The following is a 12,545-nucleotide window of genomic DNA, read 5'->3' on the forward strand; positions in this document are numbered from 1 at the left end:
ATATTTGCACAAGATTCTCTTACAATAGTTCAACATTCCATTTTTTTTCCGCTAAATTAATCTTCATTCTTTTCTTTTTATTTCCTATAATAGACATTGTATATAAATAGTTTTAGATTTATCTGTATTCGAAGTTACATGTGTATGTACACACGTATTTACGTATCACATATCTACAATAGTATATATCGCGAAAGCGCGCGCTGATGTGATGTGTGTATTGGAGTAATATTCTTGCATCTCTTTATTTGTTAATTTTTATCGTATGAAATATCATTCAGTTAATTTAGATACTGTGCCTCTATCAAATTGAGATACGTTTGAAAGATGTCAAAAGTAAGTTTCGAAATTCTCAACGAAATTCCAACGATTGAGGTTAAACGCATTTGTTCCCATTACATTTTAGAATTACATTATTGAAACTAGAATTCTGATTCCGCAGTTAAATGCTTTCTGTTTCTTTTTAGGATATACGATCCTATTTTCAACCTGTTAAAACGAGTTCCAATGTCGCTCCGACGAAACCTACCAAAAGACGGATTATTTCGTCTGATGAAGATGAAGACGAGAAACCTCAGTCTCCGCTTAAGCGGTCCAAGGTTTTTCAATATATTTATTTATCATGATTTAACTTTTCAAAGTTACCCTTTTTTTAAAACGAAACAACTGCGATATTTGTTCCAATAATTTTAATTCAATGTGATTATTTATAGAAAACAAAGACATCGGAGAAGGAGATAATTAATTCTGATTCCGACAAAAACATTAAAGTTCTTTCTCCTTCTGATATGTTTGGTAAAACACCAGTAAGCAGGCAAGAAGCACCTAAAATATCTAAACAAAAGAAGGTAATATGTATACAGGGTGATGGCAAATGATAGTTTCCAAAAGAAATAAATCATTTGCTTTAACTAAAATGAGAAATTGTTTATAACTTTGAGACTGTTAATTTTTTAGTGTATATTTATTAGATCTTTTTTCTTTCATTTCATATGAACTATCTATTCTAAAATTTTTGAACTGTTTTTTTTTTTAAGTATATTGATTTTATCAAATATTATAGAAATCTGTAAAAGCAGCTGGGATATCTAAATCGTTACAAAAGAAGGTGATGATGAATTTTAATAATTTTAATAATGTTATAAAGTAATTATATATATATTAATTTTATTCAATATTGTAGGAGGCTAAAGGTCATAATGATGATGATTTTGAAGCTACTTTATGCCAGTTAGATACATCTGATATTGAACAGAAATATTTAAGTGAGACTAAAGTTGATGAAGGTATTAGTATAAGCAAATTGCAATAATCAATATATCAAATTTAGCGTTAATATACTGTATTAATATATTATTTTTTTATATTTATAGATTCTCAATTATCTGAGAGCAGTGTTGAAAATAAAGGAAAGTCACCTGTTAAAAATGAAGAAAATGAAAAGAAAAAAACATTTAATAGATCAAATCAACAAAAAGATAATAAGAGACATGAATTAAAGAATAAAAAACATTCTAGTAGTAGTTCAAATGAAGATATTGAACATAAGAATTCCAAACGCAATAGTAAATCTAGACAGAAATCTAAAACTTCTACTATTTCTAAGATGCAAGTTGAACATAAAGAAACAAAGAAAACTTCTCCCAAAAAGATAGACACTTCTGATATATATGAAGAAAAAATTGAAAAAAGGAAACAACATGTTGCGATGTATCAGCAATATCTTCAAAGAGGTGGAGCCAGAAATCCAGGTTCAAAAGAAATCCCTGTTGTATGTAGATAATATCACTTGTAAAAAATTTTTTTTCATGTTTTAGTATATATGTAAAAGACAAAAGTAATTAAATTTCAGGGCGCTGAAAATTGTCTGGTAGGATTGAGTTTTGTAATAACTGGTGTTTTGGATTCTTTAGAAAGAGAGGAAGCTGAAGAACTTATTAAAAAATATGGCGGACGAATTTTACATCAAATTTCAAAAAAGACTGACTATGTTATAGTAGGTGATCAAGCTGGTCCTACAAAATTGTCGAAAGTAAGTATATAAATATTAATATTTAAGTTTTATTTAGACTGATTGTATTATACAAAAAATTCAGTTTGCTAATGATTTAAACTAATGATTAGGCTAATAGCTTAAACATAAAAAAAATATCAGAAGATGATTTATTAGAGCTAATACGAACAAGACCTGCTGGTCAGTCTGATAATGCGAAGCAATCTCCTGTAAAATCAAAACAGAGATCGAAGAAAAGATCGATAGAATCAGATGAATCATCACCTTCAAAGAAAATAAAAATTACATCAAATGAAGAAACAAAAAAGACAACAAAAATATGTTCACCGCGCAAAAAAGAACATAGTAATAAAGAAATCGAAGATTCCTTAAAAGTATCACCACAAATACAAGAACTTGATGATAAAGATACAAAAGTAAAACCTTTGATTGAGAAGCAACATAATGAACATAAAGAATCGGTTGTACAAAATAAAATAGAGATAAACGATATAAAAGATATAAAAATACAAACGGACACTTCACAAGATGTAAGGAATAATAAATAAATAAAATAATGTTAATTTTTTTACTAGTTTTACATTAAATAAAATAAAAATTTTATATTAAATTTTTTTTTTAGGTAAATGGAAACATACCAGTGCAAGCATTGGTTGAAAAATATAGGCCAAAAACTATGAAACAAGTACTAGGGCAACAAGGAGACAAAAGTAATGCTAAAAAAATATATAGTTGGTTAGCGAATTGGCATAAAAATCAAAGTGGTCAAGTGAAACATATAAGACCGAGTAATTATTTTATTTTTCATGTATAAAACATTTCTGGTATTTAATACAATTTAAACTTTTACTAATTTTGTTTATGTTAGGTCCTTGGGCAAAAGATGATAATGGAGCTTTCTTCAAAGCTGTTTTGTTATCTGGTCCTCCTGGAATTGGGAAGACTACAACTGTCCAAGTTGTTTGTAATGAGTTAGGTTTTGATCTCATAGAATTTAATGCATCTGATACTAGAAGTAAAAAGCTTTTGAAAGAAGAAGTATCAGAACTTTTATCTAACACTACGTTAAAAAATTATTTTCAAGGTATATTTATTTGTAAACATTTTTAAAATAGCTAATTAAATTTTTGTTGACATATATTTTATTTTATAATAATAATATTATAGATGTTAAAAATAAACCATCATTGAAACACGTGTTATTAATGGATGAAGTGGATGGAATGGCTGGTAATGAGGATCGTGGTGGTCTACAGGAATTAATTAATTTGATCAAATCAACTGATATACCTATTGTTTGCATTTGCAATGATCGAAATAATCCTAAAATGAGAACGCTTGCTAATTATACGTTTGATCTTCGTTTTCCAAAACCTAGATTGGAACAGATTAGGGTAAAATAACATCGAATTCAAAAAAATACTTCATTATTATTATTCATTATTTGATAGCTTTTTTTTTATATACAGGCTGCAATGAAATCTATATGTTTTAAAGAAAATATTACAATTTCAAATGAAGATCTTGATCGTTTAATCGAATCAACTAATCAGGATATTCGTCAAGTTATTAATCATTTGGCATTATTTGTTGGGCAAACTGGTTCTCAAAAGAAAAACGAGAAGAAACATATAAACAAAGATTTGAAATTGGGTCCTTGGGATGTTGTAAAAAAAGTATTTTCCGTAGAAGAACATAAACACATGAATATAAATGATAAGAGTGATTTATTTTTTCATGATTACAACATAGCACCATTATTTGTGCAAGAAAATTATTTACTAGTTATACCGCAAGCTCCAAAGTATGTATTTCTGTAAAATGATATATTTATTCCTTTTTGTATGAATTACACAATTTAAATTATTGTCGTATATGTCTGAAATTATAAAAAAATATTCATAGTATTTAAAAAAAATTAATATTAGACAAAAATTTTTTTACATTAATTTCAGCATTATTTACATTTAACGTTACTTTTATATTTTTATACAGAAATAAATTGTTAGAAAGGATAGCAGAAAGTGCTGAAAGTTTAGCACTAGGAGATATAGTTGAAAAATCTATAAGAAGTAATAATGCTTGGTCTCTTTTACCAGTACAAGCTTGTTATTCTTCTGTAATTCCTGGAACAGTAATGTCTGGTCACATCGGTAGTCAAATTAGTTTTCCAGCTTGGCTTGGACGTAATTCAAAAGCTGGTAAATTTAATCGGTAATTTTATAGTTAATAGTTTTTTCTGTCAATTATTATTGTATTATTATATAAAATTCTTAATGATATAATTTGCAGTTTAATGCAGGAAATTACTTTACATGCACGTTTGGCTACTAGTGCAAGTAAGGAAGCTATAAATTTAGATTATATTAAATCTCTCAGAGATACTATTATCAGACCTTTAGTAATTGATGGCATTGAAAATGTAAATGCAGCAATAGATGTTATGAACAATTATCACTTACTCAGGTTAATATTTCGTTAAAACTTATTATATAAATATTTTATAGTAAATGTTTTATAGTATTAATTTTTGGCGTTAAACTTTATTGTTTTTGTTATTAATAGGGAAGATTTAGATTCTCTGGTAGAAATTTCTTTGTGGCCTGGTGATCGTGATCCATTTCAAGTTATAGATAGCAAGGTATGTTATAAATTTTAAATAGTTTTTAATCATTTTAGCATATTCAGGTATAAAATAATATAGCAAAAATTCATCTCGTAGGTAAAAGCTGCTTTTACAAGGGCATATAATAAAAATTCTGTAGCTGTACCATATATAGTGAGTGATACATCAAAGAAAAAAGCAGTGTCAAGTGTACAAGAAGATTTCTTGGTAGAAGAGGAAGAAGAAATGGATTCTGATCATAATGACGATAATGTTGATACAGATAAAATGATTAAGGTTTGTTAGAAAATAGTTTACATTATTAAGATTGTACGTGTATAATTATGATATTTATTGATTATAATGTATTTCAGGCAAAGAAAGCTACAAGCAAGAATATTGAATCAAAGGGTAAAAATACTAATAAAACTGAGGAGAAAGGCAAAAAAGATAATAATAAGCCCAGTAAACGTGGAAAAGGACGAGGAAAAGCAAAATAATACAAAAATATAAAATTGGGATGTGACTTTTATTTAAAAGAAAGTAAGAATTTATCATTTCCTAACACTTATATATTTTTATTTTTTATTTTGCAAAAAATGATATAAATCACTTTTTGATGCATCTTTTATGTCAAAATGGACAAGTAACTTTTTTGAAGTAATATTGTTCAAAAGGATATATTTTTTACTCTTCTGCTTCAGTTTCTTCAAAAGATGCGAGTTCTGATCTGGTTTGTACGCATTCTGGAATAAACAAAATTTGAAAATTTTTAAATTAGCACGTAAAATACATATTTGTAATTATATTTTTGTATTGCATAACTATTCGGTTATATAGATGGTATATAGACAAAGAAAAAGTGTATTTGATTGTAACTATACATACGCCTTGCTCTAGGTTTCCATCCAATATATTCATTAGTTTTTTTATTTTCTGCTGTAAGCCAATCTGTCAATGGTTTAAAGTACTCTAAGAGTCCAGCAGACTCCATGTTTTTCTGACCTGTGATTCTTTCCATTGCATCTTGCCAAGGTTTAGAAGATCCCAATTCCAACATGTTCCTATATTGTAGAAACAAGCTTCATAGTAGTAATTTTATATGTTAAATAAATTATAGAATTGGAAAAATGGAAACTTACTTCAATAGGTTTCCAGCTGCTGTATTATTATAAATATCACATTCATGTAATAGTTTTGAATTCGGATTTTGTGGATCGTATTGTTTTGCTTCAACACAAAGTGCTTTATGGAATTGGAATTGCACCACAAAGCTCACAAAATATCTCATATACTCAACATCAGCTATTATATGATATTTCGCACCAGGGTCAAAGTCATCTTCCGATCGATCTACTGGAGCTTCAATACCTTGAAATTCTTCAGCAAGGTCCCACCTAATTATGAATTAAATCAATCGTTTTATAATTTTTCCAAATTTGTAGCTTAATTAAATATAACTTAGCAATAATACTAACCAATTACAATTATAATTGTCTGATGTGACTTGTCCTTGGAACACATTCCAGCGCCATTTATCCATCATATATGCAAATGGCAAGAAGACAATTTTTTCGAGGCCTTTCAAGAAAAGATGATTAATATTGGCTTCCGTGTCGGTTGAATCATCATCTAATAATCTAAAATATAACAAAAGGGATAAAATTTAATTTGGCCAATTTATCGCTTTATTGTTATAGTTCCAGTTTCAAAAATATATATGGTTTACAGCCGGACTAATTAAAATATGTGAAACAAAATTCTCTAAATTATGTGCAATTAACGTGTTATTTACTTAATGGCTTTCAGGTGGCTCGGTGTAGATGCGCTAAGCGATATAACATCGCCAACAGCTTCATGGAATCCTGGATTGGCACCCTCCTTGAAAACGTTTGGTTGATCTCTGTATTGCAGATAATATTCCACATGACCCATCTCGTGATGTGCAGTCAACAAATCTTCCATGTTAACTCTGGTACACTGTTTAATTCTAAAGTCCTTGCCATCATAGAAGTCCCAAGCACTCGCGTGACAGATTAACTCGCGGTCTTTTGGTTTTTCCAATACCGATCGTTGCCAGAACAGATCGGGCATTGCAGTGAGATTGATCGAGGTGAAGAAGTCCTCGGCAACACGGAAAATAGTTGTAGCGTTATATCCTGAGGAATCGTTTGTACAGAAATTAAAGGGACTTGTCTGTAAGTTTGGCATTCAACTTTTAATCTTGTATTTGTAGAATGAATTATATACCACTCATTTATATAAAATATTGATGTAATAGATTTTAAAGAATCTCTATTTGAATGATTCTCAAATATTTTATTGATATGTATATATATATATTTTTTTGTATTACATACATACTATACTATATTTCTTTTATATTACTTTTTAATCGTATTTATATCTTTTAATCTACATCATTAGCATTAATGTTCATTTCGTGTTAATTTATGTTATTAATATTTAGGAATTTTTGAAATTTGATTTGATGAATTATGTACTCGTCAAATACAGAACTCGAAATTTTGTACTAAAATTTAAAATAGAAATACAATATTAACATGAACGATCACAAATATACACACAAATATACACAAAATAATTAAAAATTACACGTTATAGATACTTATGCAGTTCCTATCGTCAATATTTTTTTACGGAATGAATTATGCTACACATCTTGCCAATTTATATTTAAACGCTAATCAAACCTTGTTTAATCATGGCGTGAGTGACGTCTGGCATTTGCTTTCCCGGGTATGGAATAGCGAAGTCTGCGATATTCGTCCAAGTTTGCGCCCACATATTGCCCAATAAGTGCGCTGGGATAGGGCCATCTTTCGAAACGACGTTCTCCCCGTATTTTTTTCGAAGCTCTCGGCGAACGTATGCGTGTAATTGCAAATAAAGGGGTTTCAACTGTTGCCAGAGTGCCTCTGAAAATATTTTGTAAAACGAGTAAAAAATTCTATAGTCCAGTGATTTTTATTCTGATTCATTTCGAAATTAATTAATTAAAATATCAGATTAGTCTTTCATACTAGTTAAACGAGCACTATTTTCAATTTTTTTGGTCCAGAAGATTGTTATTTCGCGCTTCTTGCTTTAGCTTCTGTTTTTAAACGTTTATGTTAATATTTATAATTATTAGATATTTTTAAATATTTTCTTGAAATATATTATTATTTAATAATTGTAATTATTAAATATTTTTTAAAAAAATATAAAATATTATGTTAATATTTATTAATTTATTTTCTAACATCTAACTTACCAATTTGCTCAGGGAAGTCATCAGCCTCGTAATCTTTCAGCCAGTAAGCCGCGTTGTCGGAAAAATTGTTTAATGTGGCAGCCAGGTTACTCAGTTCAACGTACTTTGGGTACAATGATTTCACTTTTTCGCCCGTTGCTCTCCTCCATTCCACCCAAATGTACTTCAGTTCCTCGGGGTCACGGCTCTTCATTAGAATTTCCGTCAGTTCCGGTTCCAAAGCGAGGTCGCATCTACTTCGGTTCTTGTAATCGCAGATTTTGGCCGTGCTGTAGATGTTCTCCATGTCGCTTACAATTTTTTCGTACTCTTGATAACGCTGTAACAAATGTTCAATTAATTGCAGAAATGGTGGAATTTCATAGTACACGGCTATCGCGATTATACTGGTAAAATTTGAAATAAACACGAAAATGTATTTGCATAGAACTAACAAGATACTTGTTGCAAACGTACACTGTAAAGATTATTAGCAAATTAATTAATAAATCTCTTATATCTTCTATACGCAATTTAAATTTTATAATCATTACAGTCGTATCTCGTTAATGAAATTTACAAAAAGTTCTTCTTTCTGGGAGAAATTTCTCTTTGTAGGAATCTGATTGTGAGAGTAGAAATTTCGAGACTTTAGACTGTAATATATAAAATAATTCGATTGTTACATCTTCGGGAAGCGCTGACCGTCCTAGGACACTGAATTTCTTGAATTGTCGCCTGATCCGTGAATCTTTAATGTCCTTCCAAGGGTATTCGTTCACTTTCTCCCAGGCGGATTTGAAGTACCGTGCCACCTCCGCGGAGACGTTCAGTTTCTTTCCCAAATTCTCTTCCGTTAAATTCGCCGCGTACGCCCAATTTGCCAGCGTGTACTTGTTGTTCCATTCCCCATATTCCTTGTTGAGCTGTTCCAGAAATTCTTTGGCCCTTTGGAGGTCTTGTTCCGAATCTGCTGCGGCGTTACTGGCATCCTCGGGTGTTGGTATTCCCCATGCCACCGTCACGAGGACCGCCACCAATAGTCTGTGGAATTTACGTTGTAATTTTGTGAATTTTGTGAATTTACTATGCCGTTATTAATTAATTAACTCTGTGAAAATATACGTTCAACGTTAGTCAGAATTTCTCTTAGATGAAAAATGTTATGAAGTCGTGGATTCAAAAAAGCAGAAGAATTGAAGATTAATATCGTGTGGTTGTTAGAAATATTTATTCCCAATATTTTGGAATGTTTGTAAAGTACAAGATTCTTTAAAAAAAAAAAAAAAAAAATAACAGGAGTCGAAGGGATTTTATTGCTATAGTCGCTGTATTTTTATCAATTATCCTATCCACACTTTAAATATATATATCTACATTTAGGACGGAAATAGAAAAATGTACATAAACTTGATCATTGATGTGTAACGTTAGTTTCTCAAATAGTGGCTGTAAGATCGAGCACAATCGTTTCGATCCAACGATCTGAAAGTTTTCAAGTTCGCAAAAGTTCGTTGATATATTTCTCATCTGATTCGTGTCCTTCTGTATCCTTTCAACGAATTACGGCAACATTAATCGGTGCATTAAATCGATCGAAAATGGTTCATGGTACAGCATGTAGAAATCGTCCTTCACAAGATATCATTTTAGCGAAATTTCATAACATGGTAACCGAAGGACTTCAACGAGTTCGTAATTCATTTTTCAACACTTGTAAAAATCTTTTATGAAAAACGTTATCTCCGTTCTGCAAAACGTTTCGAAACATTCATTATAATGCTGCAAAACTATCGGTGGTACTCAAGTCTGAAAATATGATGTAGATATTACAATATAGTACGTGTTTCGCAGAAATCAGAAAAGCGATTGAATTATATTAAAACGAGTTTAAATATTCAATTTTGCTGTTTATCACAGTTAAAAAACGATTGTACACTAATTCGCTGTGTGTTGTAACTTTCATATGATTTATTAAACTTCGAGTGTAGCCGTATCGTATATTATTAATGAAATTTCGTAACGTTTTACAAAGGGAATTTCAGAATGCAAAGGAAAAACGCGGTAAAAAAGGAAAATTTTACAAATGTGATGTTAAGTTTACGCGGATGGACAATAAATAGGGACTTCTAACGCGTGTGATATACATCTAGAGGCAGTAAGAGGGTTTAAATTATAACATCGCGTGGTCATAGTGCCTTAATCATCCGTGCTCTTTGTATTTTTCAATCGGCTGCAATAAGATAATTGCTTCCAACAATCAATCACGTAGTACTACAACGTGATAAGAATAGCGGAGTAAATCTCGCTTTTACAAATTTGTTTTTTTTTTTTTTTCATTTAAAAGTACACAAGATAAACGCCTGTAACTAACAATAAGTTTATCGTTGACGAGGATTTATGAGAATTCTTGTGTTTGGATTGACTAGTCGCGTAAGAAGAAAATTCGACAGTACCAGATACTCTTTTCTATGACTGAATATTATTAGTGAAATTTGAATCTTATTGTAAAATTATTATTATTACCAGTATTGCTAGTAAATTACTGTACAAGAGGAACAAATTATTAATACTGACGACTACGTTAAAAGTCTTGTATTTTTCGTGTAAAGAACGTGTGATGATGTTTGAATGTTCCAACTTGATTATCTTTCGATGTATTTTCTATTAGCTGATGTTGATTGATCATATATATACAGGGTGTTTCGTAACTTGTGGGACCCACTTCGGGAGCTGATTGTACGCCTAAAAATAATGAAAAAAATGTCATATAAATATATGTCCTATCTGTCTTCGTTTATGAGATATAATGAATTTTCTGTTTTTAAAAAGATACTCGAAATGGCCACCTTGCATTTGAAGACAAGCCTGCACGCGTTTTGTCATTCATCTGGTTACTCTCTCTATCATTCCTGGTGTTTCTCGAATTTGTCGGAAGCCTTGCTCTATTCTATTTCGTAGTATTTCAGCATGTTCAATCGACGTTGCGTATACGATAGATTTTAAACGTCCCCACAAATGAAAATCTAATGGATTCAAATCCGGAGAACGAGCAGGCCATGCAAATGGGTCCTCCACGACCAATCCATTTATTTGCAAAGTGTTGATTTAAAAATTGCCTGGCCACTCGGCTAAAATGCGGCGGAGCTCCANTTGTAAACAGTGCGAATTCTTGCTTACGAACTATTGCGGTCTATGGAAAGAGAGGCCGGACAGAGAGTTTGCTCTGTTTATAAAATTCATTATATCTGATAAACGAAGACAGATAGGACATATATTTATATGATTTCTTTTCATTATTTTACAATCAGCTCCCGAAGTGGGTCCCACAAGTTACGAAACACCCTGTATAATATATAATATATTATAATAAAAACTGTAATATATAATATAATATATAATATATATATATAATAATATATATAATATATAATATATATATATATATATATATATAAACATTATCTTGTTTCTTAAAAGAAAAAAATAATTACATTATAAAATAGTATTAAAACGAAAGATATAGTTTATAATAACTAGATAAAATAAATAGTAATTGAAATACATTAAAATAGTATTAAAATGAAAGATGTAGTTCATAATAGCTAGATAAAATAAATAGTAATTAAAATCTGTTGCTCTAGCGATAACAAGTTTCCTACATGCTACAGGATCCAGCAACTTTCAGTCAATGATTATTAATTTTTTATAAATAAAAAAAGAAAAGAATACAAAACACCGAATACGTTCTTATCGTACACGATATTATTTCGTATCACAACTGCGTAATCCGATGATTATGAGAAGTTTTATCGCCGTACGATTGGATTTTTCGTTACGAAACACAAATATGTACATGGCATGTCTGTCGCGTGCATTTGAAAAAAAAAAATGTTGAAATGAACGGTAATAACGGAAATAATATCAAGTAACTCGAAAATCGTGTATACTCACGGGCGCAGCATTTCCTTTTCGCAGCTCGTTGAAGTTGGACGAATTAACGAGACAGCTGACCGACGATTATAGCCGATTAAGGAGCAACTTTCACAAGTCTTAAACAAAATATCGTTGCCTTGTGTAACAGAACCTGTCCACTCTCTGGCGAACACTCATCGAGTGATGTCGGACCACACGACACGCTAACTTTTATGCACGGTCCCCACTCTGCCGGTGTAATGTTTTCCCGGCTGATGAACAAACGCGACATTATTCGTGGCCGATCTATTCTACTAGTATTGACAGCTTCCTCGTCGTGCATTCTAACGAGAATTTTACCCTTTATTTTACCCTTTCCCATCGAGAATCGAATTCTCCTCGACAACTGATACGTAATCGAGTTGTAAGAAATTGAAAAAACTTTCTCTGCAAAAAACTTGCACAGGCATCTTTATAATTTTTAAGTATAGGAGAAATTTCCATAGGAATTTGTTTCAAATATATTAAAAAAAAGAATTAACGACATTTCTCTGACAGGTTGGTCCTCTGATAATATGAAACACCTTGGCACGTTGATTGCCGCGCGAAATTTATGTTTTTGCTCGTGAGATGGAATATTTAATTTTTGTGAGATATTAGACGCGTGGTAACAAAAGTGCAACAAAAACGTGTTTTTCACTTTACAGTGCTATTTAGTTATATATATATATATATATATATATATATATATATAT

The 12,545-nt window shown here is 30.6% G+C and overlaps 2 protein-coding genes across 3 annotated transcripts; one reads left to right on the forward strand and one right to left on the reverse strand.

The window, feature by feature from the left end:
• Positions 1-127: 127 nt before the first annotated feature.
• LOC122533778 (replication factor C subunit 1) lies at positions 128-5,287 on the forward strand. Of its 2 annotated transcripts, XM_043663820.1 has the most exons (17): positions 153-336; positions 468-599; positions 714-848; positions 1,064-1,108; positions 1,184-1,286; positions 1,374-1,771; positions 1,853-2,032; positions 2,125-2,544; positions 2,637-2,802; positions 2,883-3,098; positions 3,182-3,408; positions 3,484-3,818; positions 4,010-4,228; positions 4,307-4,480; positions 4,580-4,655; positions 4,737-4,916; positions 4,994-5,287. In XM_043663820.1, the coding sequence occupies exons 1-17, from the start codon at positions 328-330 to the stop codon at positions 5,117-5,119; spliced, it is 3,141 nt and encodes a 1,046-aa protein (XP_043519755.1). In that variant the 5' UTR covers positions 153-327; the 3' UTR covers positions 5,120-5,287. The 2 variants fall into 2 exon arrangements, with proteins under 2 accessions (XP_043519756.1, XP_043519755.1); XM_043663821.1 differs by lacking the exons at positions 4,580-4,655; positions 4,737-4,916; positions 4,994-5,287 and having other exon boundaries at positions 128-336; positions 4,010-4,215; positions 4,307-4,447.
• LOC122533781 (angiotensin-converting enzyme-like) lies at positions 5,182-12,007 on the reverse strand. The gene is made up of 9 exons (XM_043663825.1): positions 11,830-12,007; positions 8,562-8,919; positions 7,897-8,215; positions 7,334-7,558; positions 6,415-6,778; positions 6,098-6,259; positions 5,762-6,016; positions 5,508-5,683; positions 5,182-5,365 (listed from the first exon to the last, which is right to left on the reverse strand). Exons 1-9 carry the CDS (start codon positions 11,838-11,840, stop codon positions 5,307-5,309), a joined length of 1,929 nt encoding a protein of 642 aa, XP_043519760.1. The 5' UTR covers positions 11,841-12,007; the 3' UTR covers positions 5,182-5,306.
• Positions 12,008-12,545: the final 538 nt, after the last annotated feature.

This window comes from Frieseomelitta varia, unplaced genomic scaffold (assembly GCF_011392965.1).
Source record: "Frieseomelitta varia isolate USP_RPSP 00005682 unplaced genomic scaffold, Fvar_1.2 scaffold_552, whole genome shotgun sequence".
Taxonomy (NCBI): Eukaryota; Metazoa; Arthropoda; class Insecta; order Hymenoptera; family Apidae; genus Frieseomelitta; species Frieseomelitta varia.

Excerpts from the sequence above, each read along its gene's own strand:
- LOC122533778 (XM_043663820.1), top strand. Across the intron at positions 600-713 it reads CTCCGCTTAAGCGGTCCAAG|AAAACAAAGACATCGGAGAA; the intron begins GTTTTTCAATAT and ends GATTATTTATAG. Across the intron at positions 3,409-3,483 it reads CTAGATTGGAACAGATTAGG|GCTGCAATGAAATCTATATG; the intron begins GTAAAATAACAT and ends TTTTATATACAG.
- LOC122533781 (XM_043663825.1), bottom strand. Across the intron at positions 8,216-8,561 it reads GGTCAGCGCTTCCCGAAGAT|CGTTATCAAGAGTACGAAAA; the intron begins GTAACAATCGAA and ends CATTTGTTACAG. Across the intron at positions 6,260-6,414 it reads AGCCACCTGAAAGCCATTAA|ATTATTAGATGATGATTCAA; the intron begins GTAAATAACACG and ends GTTATATTTTAG.